General features: G+C 36.9%; 1 protein-coding gene across 1 annotated transcript; it reads left to right on the top strand.

Annotated features, from left to right (window-relative positions):
• Positions 1–9,753: 9,753 nt before the first annotated feature.
• On the top strand, positions 9,754–10,239 carry LOC140831401 (uncharacterized). Its single transcript, XM_073195155.1, has one exon. It carries the CDS (start codon positions 9,754–9,756, stop codon positions 10,237–10,239), a length of 486 nt encoding a protein of 161 aa, XP_073051256.1.
• Positions 10,240–23,888: the final 13,649 nt, after the last annotated feature.

Below are 23,888 nucleotides of genomic sequence, written 5' to 3' on the forward strand. Positions count from 1 at the left end.
TGATCTGACAAATTGAATGTACTTTCCTTTGTTTGCTGTCAACAGTGGTTTTGTATCATTTGAAAACGTTTCTCCTTGATTACTGAATCCTAAACCAGTTTTGTCACAAACTGATTTTTGTGAGTTATGCATTTCATTTAATGCAATAGAAGACTTATTCCAGGATTGAATGAGTTAAGTCTGTTTTGAATTTTCAAGGATCAATTTCTGGATCAGTGACTGATCTTTCTTTCTTTCTTCTTTCATCTCAGCAATTTCCATTCTTAGACTCAACACATCAACTGACTCATCAGTTTTGGTTTTGTTGTCTATGGGATCATTTTGCTTTGATTTTATTTCCTCAAATGATGATGCAAGTTTCTGGTACTCATTTACCATATCATGCAATGTCAAGATGAGTTCTTCTCTTGTAAAGTCAATTGAACTAAAATCAAATACCTGGTGACTTGTCGATTCTGCTTCAGTATGATTTGGCATTAGGTATTTGACCTCCTCTTCATCACTTGAGCTATATGAATTTTCTGGTTCTGATTCATCACTATCAGTTTCTGCCCATCTGGATTTGCTTTCTTCAGCTAGTAGAACTTCGTGTTTCTTTCTGTAGGTTTTCTTATCTTCTCTGGGCCTTCTTTTATGATCATATGGTTTCTTTCTTCTGTCAGTTGATCCTTGACTGTCCTTTTTAGGTTTAGGACAGTCTGCAATATAATGACCTGTTTTGCCACAATTGTAGCAAGCATTTGTTTCTTCTTTTGGATTGTTTTTCTGGTATTGCTTCTGAAAGTTTCATTGGTTCTTTCTCATGAACCTCCCGAACTTTTTGATGAATAATGACATTGCATCACTGCTTAATTGATCAGCAGATTTCTCAGTTGAACTGTTTGATTCAGTTCTGATAGCTATTAAGGCAGTTGTAGTTGTGGGAGTAGATGGTCTCCTTCTCTGTTCTGCAATTCAAATTCATAAGCTTTTAAGTCAGCGAACAGTTCATGAATTTCGATCTGATTCAAGTCTTTTGATTCTCTCATAGCCATTGTTTTGACGTCTCATTCCTTTGGAAGACCTCTCATTACTTTCAATGCAACTTCTTTGTTAGTATGCATTTTTCCGAGTGCATTTAATTCATTTACAATACTGCTCACTCTTTCATCATACTCATTCATTGACTCTCCAACCTTCATTTTGATATTGTCGAATTTCTGGACAGCAACAGATAGTTTATTTTCTTTTGTTTGGTCGTTTCCTTCATACAACTGAATCAACTTCTCCCAAATTTCTTTTGCTGTTTTGCACATCTTTATTTTGTTGAAGGTTGCTTTATCCAATGTTTTGTATAGAGTATCTTTGGCCACGTTGTCAAGATTGGCTTTTCTCTTGTCCTCAGTTGTCCACTCTTCTCTGGGCTTCTGAATTATCTGTGGTGCCCCTTCAGTTATAGCTATTGCTGTGTTTGCTTTCATAATCTTCATGGGTCCGTCTGTTATGACAAACCACATATCATCATCTTGTGCAGCTAAGTGAGCCTGCATTCTTATTTTCCAGTCATCAAAATCTTCTCTTGAGAACATAGGAATTTTATTGAAAGAAGTCATTCTAACAGATTTATAGATCAGAAGTACTCAAAAACAAGATTCAACTGCTCTGATACCACTTGATAGGATCGGTTATCACACTAAGAGTGTTTAGAAGGGGGGGGGTTGAATAAACACTCACACTTAAAATTGTTCTTTAAGAATATTTGAGTTCAGTTTAGTGACAAACTGAAACTCGGAATCTTGTTGTTCAATAACAATTAGTTAAACTGGAGTAGTTGCGGAAAGTAACTGACTGAAAGATAGAATACAAAACTGAAATAAATATGCAAGAGTTGTTTCTGGATGTTCGGAGAATTTAATTACTCCTACGTCACCCCTTCTATCACAAGGATAGGATATTCACTAAAAGACTTTGATCAAATACAACATTTGTACAGACCCACTTCAGTTTGGACTTACAACTGCCAAAACTGAAACTCTTAGTTATACACAAAGTTTTCAGTACGTAACTGATATTTGCACAATTGAGTCTAACAACTTTTTAGAGAGTGCTAATAAGCTCAGATTGTTGCCTTGATTGCTACGAGTAATTCAAATGAGAGTGAGCTGAGATTTTGACAGAGTAACAACAAGCTTAAGATTGAATGATTGTCTCACTTGTTCATCTGCTGTTCTTCAGTTATATTTATACTTCTTTTTCAACGGTAACTTTGATATGCATTTGAATTCTAGTATCCGTTGATTTGCCACTTCATCATTCTTTGGGCAATGTTCTCTTCATTGATTGTGATACGGCGTCTTAATTGCAATAGCCGAAAACACATTGTTCTATGTTGTAGTGATCGAGGTACGACATTCTTGTAATTTGTTTGTCTCCTTTGGTCTTTCCCGAGATGTCTTCAGTTGAGAAGCTTTTAAGACACTCTGATCAGTTTCAACTGATCACTTTACTTTGTGTCAACTGTCTTCAGTTGCCTAATATGCTTGTGCGCATCAGTTGATTCATATTTTGTTAATTGATTGATTTATGTTTTGTCAAACTCCAGAATCTTGTTTCCAACATAATCAATATCATACTGTCGACAATGCTCGTGACTCCACGACTCAGACTAGACTCAGTCCTAGCCTAGGGATCCCGGTTTCCAGACATTGGCATTCCATATCGACCAACAGTAATAGAAAAGACTCCAGTTCTATCCACGTCGATATAGTATCGATCACCAGTAATAGAAGAATGCTCTGATTCTATCCACATCGGTATAGTATCGATCACCAGTAATAGAAGAAACTCCGATTCTATCCACATCGATATGACATCGATCAACAGTAATAGAAGAAGTTATAATTCTATCCACATCGATACAGTACCGATCACCAGTAATAGAAGGAGCTATAATTCTATCCACATCGATAGCCAATTATCCGGTGACAGACTATGGCACTACCGCCAATACACTATCTCATGACATCGTGCAATGTGCCCGTGGCGATCCCACCACTATTAGACACTTCTGTCATAAGATAACTCGACTAATACATGCTGTCTATATATCAAGAGAACAAGTAATCGGATACCTGCTATCTATATATCAAGAAAACAATTATATCAATCAAATACATGCAAATATCAATGCAATAAAATAAAATATGTGATTTAGGGAAACTCAAGTCTAAACCGACTCAAGTCGATCTCCCAATACACATGGACTTATACCTTTATCTTCCAGCTCTGACGAAGACGAAGTCCCGAATTCAACTCTGTCCGTTCTCAATCTGATAATAACAATACCGAACAGACACAATATCAATATATAACTCAATTCAGAATCTGTCCTGATCAATACTCAAATCAAAACATAAACTGATCAATATCGGATCATATACAATTTAATCCATATCGATAGTATCCCGATATAATCGAAGTCACTACTGAAACTGATCAATATCAATCAACTGATGTTTTAACGACATAACAATACAGTCTCGATAACCCCGTCAGTCCAAACATCACAAATATAATACCAGACTTCGTAATCAGTATCAGTACAACTCATAATCTCAATAACAATACATATCTGATATGAAATCTAAGTCAAATTGCTTCCAAAAATCATAACAATTACATAACCAGTCCGTTCTTCAATCTGACTTCGATTCTATGATGTCTAACATGACAAGAACATCATATATGAATTCTATCCAATTCTGAAAATATCATAATTTTAAATCATGCCTAAACGTAACAAAACTTACGTCCAGTTGTAGCTGTCGTCGCTAGGAACACGATACCGTACTCGGATTCAAAATCAGACTGACGGATTTCTCGTAAATCGAATTCTAAAATCAAGAAGTAAACTTCCCCTTAATTCTCGATTTTGCTGATTAACGTTTGTATGCATATATATATATATATATATATATATATATATATATATATATATATATATATATATACAAAACTTGTGCATGATAGAAACGTGGCATATTCTTGTTCTGCATGACTGGCACATATGCGCGCTCAAAGTCCGCGCATATGCGCCAGAAGCCTTATCCAGATACTGGACTACTCGTGCATATGCGCGCACATTAATCGCGCAAATGCACAAAACCTACTGTCTCATGCCCTCTACCACTCGCGCATATGCGCGCATTCTGCCGCGCATGTGCGCCAACCTTTCTGCCCTGCTCGCGCATATGCACCGTTCACGTCGCGCATATGCGCCGAGCATTTCCTAGGCTACTGGATACCTCGCGTAAATGCGCGCCCATACGCCGCGCATATGCGCGGGGTCTTCTGTCCACTCCGCGCATGGCTCGCGCATCACGTCGTGCATGTGCGCGAGCACACCTCTTTGCACATGTATTTCACGTCTTTTCTCACATTTCTCAGTCCACTCCGTTTCGTCTATAATTTCCTTGATTACTCAATAAATCATTTCAGATTAATCTCCGATTACGGTCATTATACTCAAATCATTTCAATTACGGTAATCCAATTCTCGGGCCTTACAATATTAGATTGGGGAATGATTTTTGTATCATTTCTTCTCATCCTCTTTTCTCTCCATCGGTTTAGAGCTACGGTTCCTCATTTCTCCTTCAATCCAATTTCTTCCAAGATATTAATCTTTGATTGAAGCCTTAATCTTTGCTTGGAGATCAGAAGTTCTTCTTCTCAAGAGTTTAGAAGCAAGGTAAGAAAGGTTATTTCCTTGGGTTAGTGATTGAAGGGAAAACAATGGGTTGTTTGGTTTGAGTGTTGAGATAAAGTTGTTGATATAATGATTGATGGTATTGTATGTATTGATATTTTGGAAAAGAAATGAAATTGTAGAGGAGCTAACTCTTTAGCACGCACGTCACGTGTTTGATAAAATGATTCAATGAATGTTTTTATGTCATATTACGGTTAAGAAATGATATGGATTCCTTCTTTACACAATTGTTGGGATTTGAGTTTTCTAAATTGCGGATTTTGATTCGAAGCATTATTGAATTAATTATGAATTTTGTACAGAAATTGCTCTGTTTTGATAAATGATCCGAGTTCTTGAGTTATAGTAGAATTCAGAGGTTCAAGACTTCTCACCTACACATTTCGATATTCTTTTGGTAATATTTGAAAGGTATGTTACGGTCGGTAATATACGAGATAAAAGTATCATTTTTATTTTAAATTGAAAATTCGATGGCTTGTTGAATTATTTGTGATTTGTTGATGATTGATCTTTTGAGATGAGCTTATTATGATATTGACTTGATGAGATTGAAATGCATCATTGCATTGAATATTGAGCCACTTTTTGATTCAGATTTGATATGGCGGAGGTCGCCTTGTTTTATTGATTCGTTGGACGTATGGGGCTATAGTTAAGTTGGCATAGTGTATGCAGAGGTCGCTGCTATGGCCTGAACACTCTGTATAGGCGCACCATAGTCTTGGAATTTTATAACACAACACACCACTTCGAGCGGATGAGTCGGTGGATGTTGTTGGGGGATTCTCTTCTCTTGGGTACCCTATGAACAGATGATTCACTTGATCTTGAGATTTATTGATAGCCCACAGCTTCTGATCATGCATTGCATTATATTACATCTTTATGAGTTTATATGAACTTTGTGAAATTTTTAATTCTCATATGTTATTGATTGTATCATACTGGGTTTATACTCACCGGTACGTTGGCTACCTCTTGTTTTGATGTGCTTGACGGTAGGTGAGGCGAAGTGTGGGATGCTAGAGTTCAGTTCCAGGCGAGGAGATACGAGTTAGAGTGGGATTCTCGGGTCTTAGGAGCTATGTGATGATGTTTGGATTTATTTGGTTCACTACTTTATTTTGGCATGTTAAAATTTATATTTCAAACATTTGTAACCTTTAAATTATTTTGACGATGTTTATGTGATTTGTGAACCACAAATTATGTATTTACTAAATCGTTGGGTTTGTTATATTTATAATTATTAATATTAGATGTCGGAGCCGGGGCCCCACATTAGGTGGTATCAGAGCGTATGATATTTGGGAACAGGGTAGATCGAGTCAGTTCAAATTGCTTGATCATGAGATATATTTGCTAGCATTATCATTGTACCATATTGTGAAATACATGAATATAATTTAGATATTATATTGTTGAGCTTTATTTGAGATTTTTGAGATTGTTGAGTCTCGAAAGCTAGAGATGATTGATACAAGATTGAGATGATTATAATATTGTGATTTTATATGTGTTGATCTATTATATATCAGACATGGCTACTCGAGGTAGAGGTCGTGGTAGACCTAGAAAGAACATACCAGTGGCACAAGATCAAGGCAGTGCTACTCATACTCAGATGGACATAACTCTGACTCCGATGGAGATACTGTTAGCCAGATTTCAGTCTTTGCAGTTTAGGGCTAGAGAGAAGCAATTTAAGAGGCATGATAGTAATTTTTCGAATTCTAGTGGATCGAGACAGTCTGGTTCAGTTCAGAGCACTGGTTATTCAGGCACAACTTGTGGTCAGTGTGGTGGTAGACATTATACCTATCAGTGTAGAGGAATCTCAGGAGCTTGCCACTTGTGTAACCAGGTGGGACACTATGCTCGAGTGTGTCTTAATTGTGGCAGTGAAATATCTCAGAGTGGGGGATCATCGAGACAGACACCTCACCAGAATCGTCAGACCCCTACAGTTCATTCTTATCAGCAATCAAACCGGTCAGATCAGAACAAACAGATTGGTGGCCACAGGGCAGGACATCCACCTAGACAGCAGGCTCGAGTTTTTGCTCTCACTGAGGATGAGACACATCATGCTCCAGATAATGTCATTTCAGGTAATTGTTTTCTCTCAGGTTATCCTGCTTATGTTTTGATGGATACGGGTGCATCACATACTTTCATATCTGAGCACTTTGTCACATTGCATTCGTTGCATTCTATACCATTATCATCTACCTTATCTATTTCTACTCTACTGGGCAAAGTGATGAGGTCAGTTGAAATGAGAAGTGGTTGTGAATTTTGCTATGAGGATAATGTCATTGAGCTTGATTGTATTATATTGGAGATGTCTGATTTTGACTGCATAGTTGGTATTGACATGTTGACAAGATAGAGGGCTACTGTAGATTGTTTTCAAAAAATTGTTAAGTTTAGGCCTGATTTGACAGATCAATGGACATTCTATGGTAAAGGTTCTCGAGCTAAGATTCCTTTGATATCTGTTTTGTCCATGACTCGTTTGTTGCAGAAAAGAGCCGAATGTTTCTTGGTTTATGCGATTGATATTTCAAGGTCAGTACCTAAATTGACAGATATTCCAATTGTTAGTGAATTTTCAGATGTATTTCCAGATGAAATTCCAGGATTTCCTCCAGCCCGAGAGGTTGAGTTAAACATTGAGTTGATGCCAGGTACACAACCTATTTCTAGAGCTCCTTATAGGATGGCGCCAATTGAACTGAAGGAACTAAAGGAAAAAATTGAGGATCTATTTGCTAAAGGATATATAAGACCAAGTGTTTCACCTTGGGGTGCTTCGGTTTTATTCGTGAAGAAGAAAGATGGGTCTATGAGGCTTTGTGTCGATTATAGACAGTTGAATAAAGCCACAGTAAAGAATAAGTATCCTTTGCCAAGGATTGATGATCTCTTTGACCAGTTGCAGGGTTCTTCAGTATATTCTAAGATTGATTTAAGATCCGGATATCATCAGTTAAGACTTATAGAGACAGATGTACCTAAGACTGCTTTCGTACCAGGTATGGGCATTTTGAATTTTTGGTTATGCCTTTTGGGTTGTCCAATGCACCTGCGGTATTTATGGATTTGATGAACCGTGTGTTTCAACGGTATATAGATCAATTTGTTGTGATCTTCATTGATGATATTCTTATTTTTTCAAAATCTGAAATTGAGCATGTCGAACACTTGAGAGTTGTACTGCATATTTTGAGAACTGAAAAGTTGTATGCTAAATTATCCAAATGCAAGTTTTGGTTGGATAGAGTGGTATTCCTTGGACATGTGATTTCGAGTGCTGGTATATCAGTTTATCCGAGTAAAGTTGAGGCAGTCATCAATTGGTCTAGACCGACATCAGTTCCTGAGGTACGTAGTTTTATGGGTTTGGCAGGCTATTATCACAGATTTATTGAAGGATTCTCACAGATTGCGAGGTCAATTACGCAACTGACACAAAAGAATGCACCATTTATTTGGTCACCGGAATGTGAGGCTAGTTTTGTTGAACTTAAGCATAGATTGACTAGTGCTCCAGTTCTGACTATTCCATCAGGTGTAGGAGGATTTATAGTGCACACTGATGCTTTGCATCAAGGATTGGGTTGTGTATTAATGTAGCACGGCTGTGTGGTTGCCTATGCTTCAAGACAGTTGAAGCCACATGAGTCTAGATAACCCGTTCATGACTTGGAACTAGCAGCAGTGGTTTTTGCCCTAAAGATTTGGCGTCACTACTTGTATGGGGAGACATTTGAGATATTCACTGATCATAAGAGTTTGAAATACCTCTTTTCACAAGCAGAGTTGAAAATGAGACAGAAGCGTTGGTTAGATTTGTTGAAAGACTGTGATTGCGAAATAAAGTATTATCCAGAAAAGTCTAATGCAGCAGCCGATGCTTTGAGCAGAAAAGTATGTAATATGTCCTTGATCACTAGCAGTGTATCTGATTTAGTAGAAGAATGTTGTCTTTCTGGTTTGGATTTTGTGGTAGATACTCAACCTGTAAGAGTATTTATGATTCAGGCAGAACCCGAGTTGTTTGTCAAAATTAGAGAGGCCCAAAAGTTAGATCAAAGCATTCAGAAATCAGTTGAACTTGTCAAATCAGGACATCAATCAGAATTTCAGGTCAATAATGAGGGTATTTTGTTTGTGAATGATCGTATTGTAGTTCCTAATATTTCAGAGTTGAGAATACATATTTTGCGTGATGCTCATTGCAGTAAGTTCCGTGTACACCCTGGAAGTAAAAAGATATACAATGATTTGAATAAACAATTTTGGTGGAAAAGAATGAAATCTGACATAGCAGAATTTGTATCTCTTTGTTTGAATTGCCAACAAGTGAAAGCAGAAAGAAAGCGACCAGGAGGTCTTTTGCATAGCCTTAAAGTTCCAGAATGGAAGTGAGATCATATCACCATGGACTTTGTCACGAAATTGCCGAGGTCATCGAGGGGTGGTGATGCAATTTGGGTTATCGTTGACAGATTAACCAAGTCTTCGTGTTTCATTCCTTATCTGATGACATAGAGGCATGATCAGATGGCCAGATTGTACATCAGAGAAGTTTTGAGATTGCATGGTGTGCCTAAGTCAATTGTATCAGATCGTGATCCCAGATTTTCTTCTCATTTTTGGTAGAGTTTACAAGAGGCCCTTGGAACTCGTTTGCATTTGAGTACAGCATATCATCCTCAGACAGACGGACAGTCAGAACGTACTATTCAGACATTAGAGGATATGTTGAGAGCTGTAGTGATGGATTTTGGTATTGGTTGGCAGGATTCTTTACCACTTGTCGAGTTTTCTTATAACAATAGTTATCAAGTGAGCATTGGAATGTCACCATTTGAAGCACTATATGGCAGGAAGTGTCGATCTCCTCTGTATTGGGACGATTTATCTGAAGCACCAATTGTAGGACCTGATATGATAAGAGATATGACAGAGAAGGTGAATTGATTCAGAGTTGTATGAGAGCTGCTCAGGATAGACAGGCTAAGTATGCGAACATCAGGAGACGATCGTTGATTTTTGAGAAAGGTGACAGAGTTTTTCTGAAAATATCTCCTTTTCGTGGTACAATTAGATTTGGAAAAAAGGGTAAATTATCACCGAGATTCATAGGTCCGTATGAGATTTTGGAACGTGTTGGTGATTTGGCTTATAGATTAGCTCTTCCTCCTGTGTTATCAGGTGTTCATGATGTTTTTCATGTGTCCATGTTGAGGAAATATCATCCAGATCCTTCTTATTTACTTCCACCCGATGAAGTTGAGTTAGATCAAAATTTGAGCTACATTGAGAGACCGATTAAAATTCTAGATAGAAAAGATAAGCAACTCAGAAATAAATTGATACCGTTGATTAAAGTACAGTGGAACAGACATGGTGTCGAAGAGGCAACTTGGGAATTAGAAGATAAAATGAGACATAAATATCCAGAGTTATTCAAATGAAGTACGCTTCTATTCTCGATTTTACTTTCAGTATTGATCATTACATCTTTGACTTGAAGGAGATGATTGATTTCGAGGACGGAATTTATTTTTAGAGGGGATGAATTGTAATGCCCGAATTTTGGAAAAAATAAAATTGTGGCATCATTTGTGATGGTTTATGGCTTTACGTTATGGTATGAATGGTAATGAATGTTATAGAATTGAATAGATAATGGACGGGTAGAATCAAAGGTTGAATTTGAGCTAAATAGGTAATGGAAGTGCAGAAACGCTATGAAAAATGTGGCAGTAGTTGTGGTTTTTAGCATAATGTTTTTTTATATTGATCCAATTGATGAGGCCACTTTCATTAGTAAGATAAGACATAAGGCTATAACTTTCTTATTTTGAGTTTTGGTCAAATCATTAGGGAAGACGAGCCAAAAACGCCCCGAAGTGTGTCGTGCGTATCTTCGTTCCTACAATGACACATGTTGGGAGATTGAGCATAACTTTTTTACTCAGATCTCCAAATGACATGAGGCTAATTGGAGATGCAATACAAGACATAAGGCTACAACTTTCTAGTTTACCAATTTCGCAAATTCTGAAGTTAAAAATGCGTTTTGGACAGAATACGACGAGCCCCTGCGCCAGATCCCGCGCGATGGCGCGCCCATTGCTGAAATTTTGGTGTTTGGGCAGTATGGTGCACGCCCCTGCGCCAAAACACGCGCCATGGCGCCCAGCATTTGTACAAAAAACGTATTTTGAGGTTTGGATGGTATATATTAGAATGGGGAATGATTTTTGTATCATTTCTTCTCATCCTCATTTCTCTCCATCGGTTTAGAGCCAGGGTTCCTCATTTTTCCTTCAATCCAATTTCTTCCAAGATATTAATCTTTGATTGAAGCCTTAATCTTTGCTTGGAGATTAGAAGTTCTTCTCCTCAAGAGTTTAGAAGCAAGGTAAGAAAGCTTATTTCCTTGGGTTAGTGATTGAAGGGAAAACAATGGGTTGTTTGGTTTGAGTGTTGAGGTAAAGTTGTTAATATAATGATTGATGGTATTGTATGTATTCATATTTTGGAAAAGAAATGGAATTGTAGAGGAGCTAACTCTTTAACACGCACGTCACGTGTTTGACAAAATGATTCAATGAATGTTTTTATGTCATATTATGGTTAAGAAATGATATGGATTCCTTCTTTACACAATTGTTGGGATTTGAGTTTTCTTGAATATCCAAATTGCGGATCTTGATTCGAAGCATTATTGAATTAATTATGAATTTTGTACAGAAATTGCTCTGTTTTGATAAATGATCCGAGTTCTTGAGTTATAGTAGAATTCAGAGGTTCAAGACTTCTCACCTACACATTTCGATCTTCTTTTGGTAATATTTGAAAGGTATGTTACGGTCGGTAACATACGAGGTAAAATTATCATTTTTATTTTAAATTAAAAATTCGATGGCTTGATGAATTATTTGTGATTTGTTGATGATTGATTTTTTGAGATGAGCTTATTATGATATTGACTTGATGAGATTGAAATGCATCATTGCATTGCATATTGAGCCACTTTTTGATTCAGATTTGATATGGCGGAGGTCGCCTTGATTTATTGATTTGTTGGACGTATGGGGCTATAGTTGAGTTGGCATAGTGTATGCGGAGGTCGCTGCTATGGCCTGAACACTCTCTATAAGCATACCATAGTCTTGGGATTGTAGAACACAACACACCACCTCGAGCGGATGAGTCGGTGGAAGTTGTTGGAGGATTCTCTTCCCTTGGGTACCCTATGACCAGATGATTCACTTGATCTTGAGATTTATTGATAGCCCACAGCTTCTGATCATGCATTGCATTATATTACATCTTTATGAGTGTATATGAACTTTGTGAAACTTTAATTCTCATATGTTATTGATTGTATCATACTTTGTTTATACTCACCGGCACGTCGGCTACCTCTTGTTTTGATGTGTTTGACGGTAAGTGAGGCGAGGCGTGGGATGCCAGAGTCCAGTTCTAGGTGAGGAGATACGAGTTAGAGTGGGATTATCGGGTCTTAGGAGCTATGTGATGATGTTTGGGTGGGCCTTTTTAATTTTTAACTTGTTTGGGTGGGCTTCTAGTGCTTAACAAAAAACTTATTTAAGTTGAAATTAGAGCTTTTTTAAAAGCCCTATTTTAGAGCTTTTTCCACTAGCCTTTTCAATAACCTAAAAAAAACATCCACCAGTAGCCTCCTCTCAATCTTTTCTCCATTCTTCTACAAGGTACAATTTTTTTTTTCCGTCGAGGTTTTTGTTCATTCATTTTTTTCTGCTTTCTTTTTGCTGCAGAATCTACACTCCCTATTGTTTTTTTATGTTTTATTTTTGAATATAGAATATATTCAAAGTTAGCTCCTAAACGAGGATTATCAAATCCAAGTCAATTACCTAGATATACGATTGAGACTGTTGAACCTGGATTTGTTGATGATAGGAATAATAAGGCGGATTGGACTGATCAGAATACCGAAATATTTTTAAAAATTTGTGAGGAAGAAATTGAATCCGGCAATAAGCCTACCAAATATTTAAACAAAACGGGGTACACAAATTTAGTTTCAAAATTTCATGAGAGAACGGGACTTTCTTTGAATAAAAAACAATTCAAAAATAAATGGGATTCGATGAGAAAATATTTTGCACTGTGGGCACAATTTATTGGAAATAATGAGACTGGTCTTGGTTGGGATCATAACAAGATGACCGTGCAAGCTGATAATAGTTGGTGGGAGGATAAGATTAAGGTACATAATTTATATACTACATTTTAAATTTTTAATCAATTATTTTTATTTATTTTTTTTTACGTTGCAAATTACAGGAAAATCCCGAGTATGCAAAGTTTAGATTGAGGGGACCCAAGAATTTAGATTTATTGGAAAAGATATTTAAAGGTTCCATAGCAACTGGCTATGTTGCAATAGCACCATCAGAGGATCAACCAATTCATAATAATTTCAACGATGATACAAATGATTGAGATGTTCAGTTAGATGGAGAGTTTCAAAGTGATGTTTATATTAATGTTGAAAGCCACGAATTTATGGAAAACTCAACAATGGGAGCTGACAACTCTATACAGCCAAAAAAGAGAAAAAGAAGGGAGAGTGGGGAAAAAAGAAGTCTCATTGCCACTAGGTTAGCCGATCAACTTGATCGTGTCCTTCAAGAATTTGAGACTCAAAAGTCTATACACGAAACACCAAAAGATGATCCATGTTGCATTGAAAATTGTCTGGAGTTTCTTCGTAGTTTGCATGGTATGGTGGTTGGTAGTGAGCAATTCTTCATAGTTACTAGAGTTTTGGATAAAAATCATAATAGGCAAACATTTATCGGATTGAAGGACTCGGAACTGCAGCTTGGTTGGGCAAAGACATTCACTAAAGATGATTTGAAGCGTTATTAACATGAGTTATGTTTTTAGGAAAAATACTTGAATAATGCACTTGTTTTTTTTCTTTTATTGATTTATGAGTCAACTTTACTAAGTAGTATGTTTAAATTTTTAATGCAATAATCTAAAACTTTCAATGTTTATTGTTTTTTATATATTTATCTTTATTCATATATTTTCACAGGATGTCTTCGAGTTCAGGCTCCACTATATCAGATAACTCTGATGCATCAAGTGATTCCGACATTTCCATTGATTCTATTAGAAATACACATGTCTCTAAGAAAAGAATGGTTTTGTTATCCTTGTGTGGTGTTACGAATTATGTTTTGAAATATATTGTTAAAGAAAAATGTAGGACATCGTGGTTATCAGGGTCTCAATGGGTGGCAGAGATATTGAATGGTAATGAGACACGATGCTTTGAAATGTTTAGAATGAGGAAACATGTTTTTTATAAACTATGTGACGATCTACTCCACAAATATAGCTTACAGCCAACAAAAGGAGTTGATATCTATGAAAAGGTGGGATTATTTTTGTACATGATGGGTCAACATGCTTCAGTTAGAAATGTTCAAGAGCGTTTTCAACACTCAGGGGAAACTGTTTCAAGACAGTTTCACAGGGTTTTAGAGTCCATATGGAAGTTGTCGAGAGATATCATCAAACCTATCGATCTTAATTTTACAGATGTCCCTGAATATATTAAGAATGGCAAAAGATATTGGCCTTATTTTAAAGATTGTATAGAGGCTATTGATGGCACACATATATGCATTCGTGTTCCGCCTAGCAAGCAAATAGATTTCATTGGAAGAAAAGGGTATACTTCAACAAATGTTATGGCTGTATGCGACTTCGACATGTGCTTTACTTTTGTATGGGCTGGTTGGGAAGGTTCTGCTCATGATTCTAAATTTTTTAAAGAGGCTATGCGCAGAGAGAGATTGCATTTTCCACTCCCACCTGAAGGTTTGATATTAATATATCTTATATGTTTTTTTAAATAATTGTCAGATAAATATTTACACTTTAACTCTTATTTTTTGCAGGTAAATATTATTTAATTGATGCAGGTTATCCTACTTTCAAAGGCTTTATGGGACCGTATAAAGATACTAGATATCATTTACCTCAATTTCGATTGGCTCCAAAGTTCAGATCAAAAAACGAAGTATTTAATTATCATCATTCCAGTTTAAGGACGGTTATTGAAAGAACATTTGGAGTGTGCAAAGCACGATGGAAGGTATTACAAAATATGCCCACATTTTGTCTAGATACTCAATTTAAAATTATAGTGGCATGTTTTGCTTTACACAATTTCATTAGGCGATATGATGCGGCTGGAGATATTCTTGAACAACTCGAAAATATTGATGATTTACAAGAAATCGAGCAAGATGGTGAAAATGTTTATGTCCATGACAGAGGTACGAGATGGCAAGAGCCAACACAAGAAAATATTACGGAAATGAAAGAATTGAGAGATGACATAAGAAATTCACTGCCAATACAAGGTCGACATTGAACTATTAGTTTTTATTTAAATAAATTAAAGTAGAATGTAAACATTAACCATTGTTATTAACAATTGTTTTTATGATTTTTAAGATTTCAATATTTTATTGTTTTGGTATGGATTTAATTATTTATATTTATACATCACATTTGTTTAGAAATCCGTTATAAAATATATATATAAATTAATGAGTTAAAAAATCACTTTAATGATATGTATCCAAACACATTTATTAATTTAAAAAGTGCTTTTTATCTATTCATTCAAACACAATATTAACACAACTTTTACTTAAAAAAACACTTTTAAAAGCCAACTTAAAAAAGCACTTTTTTAATCAAAAAACTTTTGATACCAAACGGGCTCTAGGTCTCTTGTGAGACGGTCTCACGAATCTTTATCTATGAGACGGGTCAAACTTATTGATATTCACAATAAAAGTGATATTTTTAGCATAAAAAGTAATATTTTTTCATGAATGACTCAAATAAGAGATCTATCTCAGCAAATACGTCTCGTAAAACAGTCTCACACAAGTTTTTGCCCGAATCAACTAATGTTTTATTTTATGCACATAGCAATATATTGGTTTCGATTGGTTGATTTGAATTAGATCGAGATATTTGATTTAGGAGAAGATTTGAGGGTTATATTTCAAATTATAATTTTTTTGAGTATATTTCAAATACACCATTTTATTATTGAATTTACATTACTTGAAATTACACTTCATATCAAGTTACGTAAAATTCAATAATAATTAAAATGAATTTCAAATAAACCCAAAATGAGTGTATATATCCCTTGAATATTTCCTTAAAACTAATCTCTTCTTCTAGATCAAATCAACAAATGCAAGCTCAACCTTAGGTATTACTTGTAAAAGGATAATAAACAATCCTCATTTATTCTTGTATGTGATATCTATGATTTCTTTATGGACCTCATATATGATAATGAAAAGGATCTTTGGACGTGACTTAGGATAATACCCCGAAGGCAAACACTTGTGTGAGACGGTCTCACGGGTCGTATTTGTGAGACGGATATCTTATTTGGATAATCTATGAAAAAGTATTACTTTTTATGCTAAGAGTATCATGTATGGTATGATATCGACACGTCCTGATGTTGCTTACTCTTTGAGTGTTACAAGCAGATATCAGGCGAACCCTGGTCCAATGCATTGGAAGGCCGTGAAAGATATTCTTAAGTACTTGAGAAGGACTAAGAACTTGTTCATGGTCTATGGGGGTGGAGAATTAAAATTGGAAGGCTACACTGATTCTAGCTTCCAATGTGATGTAGATGATTCGAAATCGACCTCTGGTTTTGTATTCATGCTTAATGGTGCGGCTGTCTCTTGGAAAAGTTCCAAGCAAGACACCGTTGCGGATTCCACCACTGAAGCTGAGTACATTGCTGCATCTGCTGCAGCGAAAGAGGCAGTTTGGATGAGGAATTTTGTCCAAGAGTTGGGCGTTATTCCTAATGGAGTTGATCCAGTCCCGGTGTACTGCGACAACACTGGTGCCGTTGCGCAAGCAAAGGAACCAAGGTCTCATCAGCGATCCAAACATGTACTGAGGAAATTCCACATCATCCGGGAGATTGTGGGAAGGGGAGACATATCAGTCGAAAGAGTCCCCTCTGCAGATAACGTTGCCGATCCACTTACTAAGCCCTTGCCAGGACCATTGTTTGAGAAGCATCGCGAAGCAATGGGATTAAAGTTTATGGGTAGTTGGCTCTAGGGCAAGTGGGAGATTGTTAGAGTAGATGCCCTACAAGTCAACTGTTGACTAGGGATTTTATTGACTCAAGTGTAATAAACAATCTTTATTTTAATATAATTCATTATTTCATGGTTTGTTAATTCTTTATCTGTATACCCATGTTATCAAACATAGATAAAGACCTTGATTATACTTTAATACAAATGAATCGTAATTCGATGTTGAAACTCGTTTGTAAATACTGTATGATCTAAATTCGTTCCTAGTCGATTCAGCCGCCTAAAACATGGATAAAGGTCGCTTGAGCTTGAGACTAGCATCTGTGATGTTGTGTACTTCGTTTCTTAGTAAGGGCATAGAGATGTCCAAACATGCAGATGGGTAGTCATAGGATGATTTTACCGAACAACCCTCCCTCGGACTTTCCAAGTGGTTATCATTCATCGAGAGGATAAGTCCGTGGTTATGATTGTACACCATTAATCCTTATGACCCGAGACAACTCTGAGGCTCTATATGCTAGGGCTGTGCTTTGACTCGTTTACCGGCTCCAGGAGAGTCATCAGGTGGCGAGGTTGGGTACAGTCGCGACACATATAGGAGCCAGTGCATTGTAGTTGGGGATTCACCGCTCACCTACGGGTGTGGATATCCTATGTGATCTAATGAAATAATAGTGCATGGAATCTCTGGCCAGAGTACGAGATGTACGTTGGAGAAGGAGTTCTCCAAATAGTACACGTGATGCCACTATTATAGCTATCACATAGTTATCGAATTAATATGCAACCCTCGATGAACCAATGGTTGCAGATTCGATCGGGATATATGAGATGAAGGGACCGTACTGTACGTTAAATCATTATCAACTGGTTCTTGCAGGCACTATCAGTGATACCTAGGGGATCATGGGGCGATGCTACTAGACGCTCTTACCATGATCCGATGGGTGCTATCAGAAATGAGTTCTGACATTCTTGATCAAGGTGTTGATAGAAAGAATGGGGCTAACTAGGGTAAGCCCGAATAAAGGATTCTGTCCTGAATCACAAAGAGTTGTGAACCCACGGCTAGCTGTATCCCTGAACCATTGAGGGTCACACAAGTACTGGATTGTTTGTTCCCGTTGAGAGAATAAATTCAAAAGTTGAATTTATATTATATAGTAAATTCAAGGAGTCGAATTTATGATAATTAAATTTTGAGAGAATAAATTCAAAGAGTTGAATTTATAAAATTTGAGAATTTAATTTATTAAACTCAAATGTTGGGTTTATTAAATATTAAATTTTGGAGGTGATGTAAATTCAAGTAGTTGAATTCATAATTTAAATAATAAATTCAAATGTTGAATTTATAATGTATTTAATTTATTAAGCTCAAAAGTTGAGTTGATAATTAATAAATTAAATGTGGTGTGTATTATGTTTAATGGGCTTGTAGGAGTAGAAGTCCAACATAATAAATAATTAAAGTTTTAATGGGCTTTAATTAAATTAATTAAACTAGTTGGACTAGCCCAATTAATTAAATCAAGCCCATTAATGTTAATTATGTAATTAGGGTTTAATTTATTATAAATAACACATTTAACCATCTAAACCCTAGCCACCAAACAAAAATTACGTGAGACTCCACTCATTCTAAAAGGGGAAATCGGCCACTTGTTTTAAAAGAAAAAGGAAAATTGTGCCGTCTCTCAATTATTTTCTCTCCTACGCAAAATCTCTTTCTCATTCTCTAGTGCAATTTGAAAGAGGAACACACTATCTAGTCGTGGACTTGATAGAAGGATTTCTTTGAAGAAAGTTCGTAGGGAATCATCAAGAGCTATCTCCGCTAACCCCGGAATAGTTGGAGCCACGTGAATTAATTCACCAAAGGTATAATGATTTACTCCCTATGAATGTTTTGATAAATCATACGAGCGCCTAAAGCAATATTATTTTGTTTTTCAAAATAAAATAAAAATTTTAAATCTTCCGCTGCGTTTGGGCGTGTAGAAAACCGGATCCAACAGTGGTATCAGAGCCAGGTTTTCTGAATCGTATGATTTAAATTATATTGAATAATTTGTTTCTAACCACACAAGAAAATTTTCAGAAATATTGATGCACCATAAAAATTAAATTTTTCGGAAAAACAAAAAAAAAAAAAAAAAAAAAATTTCGCGATCTGCCCAGAACTGTTCCGGGCAGACCCCGCGCAGGGCTGCGCGCAGGAACGCGCAGCGCGCGCGCGCAGCGTGCGCGCGCAGAGCGGCGCAGCGTGCGGAACGTCCGCACGCTGTGCGCCGCCCCGCGCGTTGACAACGCGGCGCAGCGTGCGGAGCGTCCGCACGCTGCGCGCGGCGTTGCGCGCACCTGTGCGCGCCTGCGCGCACAGGTTGCTGCCACTGCCCGAAACGTTCGGGCAGCGGGCGGGCAGCTGGGGCGACGACCCGGGATCGTCTCGGGAAGCGTGCAAAATTGATGGGCTTGAATTGTTTGGGCCCGGGGTGCAATTTTCTGATTTTTCAAAATTATGGGGAAAATTGATATTTTTGAAATTGATTCAATTTTTTATTTTGGAAAATTAATTTTTGGAAAATTAATAATTTTCTTGTAAAATAAATAATTAGAATATGATTTTAATTATTTATGGTAAAAATGAGTTTTATAAGAAATCAATTATTATTGATTTAATTGGAAATTAAATAAAAGAGTTTATTTAATTTATTAAATTCTTTAATAATTGTGGTGGTTAGTGATAAAATTATTAGATATATGATTTATCAATTAATTAAATTGTTTAATTAAATTGATGTTAATATTTGATATTAAATGCATGAAGGATGATCGAGAGCCTTGACCAATGTGTTAGGTGTATGTTAGGATATTTTACTGTTTTTATTCAATTTTATAATATTTGATATTATTAAAGTGGGCCTGGTTTATGGCCCGTTCCCACCCCCATGAGATGTATCCCTTATGTGCCATGGCCATTCAAATGTAATAATTAGAAATAGTGGGAGATCAAGACTGGAAGATGGTGGGCCCGATGATCAAGATGAAGACATGTAAAATATTGGAAGCTTTTGTAATAAGTTGCATTTGCATCCCTGCATTCACCTAGGTTTGGACCTGGATCCATGTATGGCTCACATGGATCTATTAGTGTTGGCAATCGATCATCCTTATTTATTGTTGAATGTCATATTATGATATATGTGATATATAGTAGTATGCATGTATGTATATTATTATATAATATAGTTGCATGAATCCGGCAAACATACAAACTCGTGGCACGCGATTTTCAAATAAAATGATGAGACAAATTTTTTTAATTAAAATCCCTCATTTTGAATATGATTCAAAATTTATATCAAACCGAATAAGTAAAAATTAAAAGAGTTTAATTTTTCCTTGCCTTCCATCAACCGTGGTTGCATGTTGATCGCTACCCGCGGACAGTGTCTGGCTCATATTATTGGGGAGGCCTGTACGCCGGAAAGCTGTGACTTCCACCGGACATATGATGTGAATTGAGTGGAACTCCCATGACTTCGGCTCATATTATTGGGGGAACTCATGGCGACCGTCCACTACAATTCAATATTGATGGGTTGGTTTGACACGTGAAAATAAACGGCGTCATATTATTGGGTCCTTATTAAACGTGAGGCAAAACACGCGGAGGTTGCATAGGGATGCAATTGGACTCTACCTTTTAGAAATTATAATTGGCTGATATTATTCGGGATTATAATTGGCTAATTGGACTCTACGTGCCTACTAAGGAAATACGATTTCCCTTTTTCATCAGAGGGTGGTGGAAATGTCAAAATAGTGGGAGGGTAATTTATAAAATGAAATCCATATTTTATATCTTAGAATTATTTTAAAATTATCAGTAACATTTATCTGTTTTCATTTTCAGTATATATACGATGTCTACTCGTAACCCGCTTTCAATCATTCTCGATCAAAACAAATTGACTGGCCCTAACTATAATGACTGGTTTCGAAATTTAAAGATTATTCTGAACTCGGAAAAGATTCTGTATGTGCTTGATAAGAAGCCACCGAAGGAAGCACCTTCAAATGTCACTCCGACTAAATTGGCTGAGCTTGAAAAATGGTGGGACCATGACATTCAAGCTAAGAGCTACATGTTGGCTTCTATGTCGAATGAACTGCAGAAGCGGTTCGAGGAGGCTGTGAATGCTGCTGACATTCACTTACATCTGAAAGAATTGTATGCTGTACAAACTCGTTCAGAGAGATATGCTGTTGTTAAAGAACTCATGACTACACGCTTGCGAGATGGGGCTTCGGTCCATGAGCATGGTGTTAGGATGATTGGGCTCATCGAGAAGTTGGTGGGACTCGACTTGGTTATCCCTAGTGAGCTCTCGACTGATATTCTCTTGCTGTCTCTGCCCTCTTCGTTCGATGGATTTGTGGTTAACTTTAATATGAATAAGCTTGAGGCCACCCTTGAAGAGTTGGTCAATATGCTTACTAGTTATGAGGCCACAATCAAAAAGGATAAGCCTGTTTTTCTAGTGGGTTCTTCGTCCGGCACGAAAAAGGGAACCCCATACAAAGGCAAGAAGCGTTCTGCCCCTCCAAAGAAGAACAAGCCTAACAAAAAGCCATACAAGAAACCTAATCCGGGGCCCACAAAGCCTGACAAGTCAGAACAAATCTGTTTCCACTGCAACAAGCCTGGACACTGGAGGCGTAATTGCGCGGAGTATCTTGCCCAGAAGCGTTCTGGCCATGGTATGTTTTATATTGAAGTTAATGTTTCTATTAATTCCTCTTCTTGGGTATTGGATACCGGATGTGGTTCTCATCTATGCAATGATTTGCAGGTGATGGGAAGAAGCAAGAGGCTTAGAGATGGTGAGACCTTTCTAAGACTAGGAAATGGAGCAAGGGTTGCTGCTACTGCCATTGGAGACGTTACTTTAATTTTGGACAATAATTTTAAGTTATTTTTGAGAGATGTTTTATTTGTTCCTGAATTGGTTAAAAACATTATTTCTATTTCTATGCTTGATAGGGATGGTTATTCTTGTGTTTTTGCTAAAGGTGTTTGCAATTTATACAAGAATGAATGTTTGATTGGAACTGGAGAATTAACAAATGATCTCTATAACTTAAAATTGAAAGAGATTCCTTTAAACAATGTCCAAGCGCATACGAAAACAACAACAAACAAAAGAAAAATAGAAAATCCAAATCCCGCACAAATGTGGCACGCTAGACTAGGTCATATTTCTCAAAGAAGGATGCACAAGCTAGTGGGAGAAGGCATGTTTGACTTGTCAGACATAAATTCTCTACCTACTTGTGAGTCCTGTCTAAAAGGAAAAATGACTAAGACTCCATTTAATGGAAAAGTAGAACGTGCACATGGTCTATTGGATTTGATCCATACAGACGTTTGTGGCCCGCTAAGTGTTAGCACAAAATTTGGGCATTCCTACTTCATTACCTTTACTGATGACCATTCGAGGTATGGGTATGTTTATTTGATGAAACATAAATCTGAAGCATTTGAAAGGTTCAAAGAGTTCAGATCTGAAGTAGAAAATCAGCTAGAAAGAAGTATTAAGGCACTTCGATCTGATCGAGGTGGAGAATACTTGAGTGCTGAATTTTTGGGTTATCTAAAAGAGAATGGGATTCTCTCACAGTGGACTCCACCAGCAACACCACAATTGAATGGTGTTTCTGAACGTCGTAATCGAACATTGATGGACATGGTTCGATCTATGATGGGATTCACTGAATTGCCTACAATGTTTTGGGGTTTTGCGCTTGAAACTGCGGCAATGTTGTTGAATAATGTCCATACTAAAGCAGTGGATAAAACACCATATGAGATATGGATGGGGAAACCTCCCAAGTATTCTTACTTGAGAATATGGGGATGTCCTGCTTATGTGAAGCAGACAGTGGGAGACAAATTGGATAGTAGATCCACTTTGTGCTACTTTGTAGGATATCCAAAGAATTCTATTGGATATTATTTTTATCATCCTAATGAAGCAAAAGTGTTTGTTTCAAGAAATGCCACCTTTTTGGAAAGGGAGTTTCTATTAGATAGAAAAGGCAAGATGATAGAACTTGAAGAAATTCAAGATACTCCCTCAACTTTAGAAGTTGAACCTAATCCCCTAGAACCAGTAGTTGAAGTACAAGCTCCTAGAAAGTCTGATAGAGTTATTAGACCACCTGCCAGATATACACTTCTTCATGAACAAGGCCATGATGAGCCTTGTGTTGGATGCGATCCAATGAATTTCAAAGAAGCAATATCTGATACTGATTCAACTAAATGGCTTGAAGCCATGCAGTCAGAAATGGACTCTATGTATTCAAACCAAGTCTGGACATTAGTGGATCCACCTGAGGGAATCGTTCCCATAGGATGCAAATGGATCTACAAAAGAAAGCTTGGGACGGATGGGAAGGTACTGACCTTCAAAGCAAGACTGGTTGCAAAAGGTTATACTCAAAGGCAAGGAATTGACTATGAGGAAACTTTTTCACCAGTAGCTATGTTTAAGTCCATTAGAATACTACTAGCCATAGCAGCATGGTATGACTATGAGATATGGCAAATGGATGTAAAGACTGCATTCCTCAATGGAGACATCAAAGAAGAAATTTATATGTCTCAACCTGAGGGATACACATCAGTAGGAAGTGAGCATAAGGTATGCAAACTTCAGAGATCAATATATGGTCTCAAGCAGGCATCGAGGAGTTGGAACCTCAGATTTGACAGCACTATCAAAGAGTTTGGTTTTGCTAAAAATCCTGAGGAACCATGTGTGTACAAGAAAGTTAGTGGGAGTGCAGTGACATTCCTGGTACTTTATGTTGATGATATCCTGCTCATTGGGAATGATATAGGATTACTGCAATCAACTAAAGTATGGTTA

The sequence above is a fragment of the Primulina eburnea genome, chromosome 5, assembly GCF_022965805.1.
Source record: "Primulina eburnea isolate SZY01 chromosome 5, ASM2296580v1, whole genome shotgun sequence".
NCBI lineage: Eukaryota > Viridiplantae > Streptophyta > Magnoliopsida > Lamiales > Gesneriaceae > Primulina > Primulina eburnea.

Bases quoted from the DNA above. Each gene is read 5' to 3' on its own strand.
- LOC140831401 (XM_073195155.1), top strand. From the start codon at position 9,754: ATGAGAGCTGCTCAGGATAGACAGGCTAAGTATGCGAACATCAGGAGA.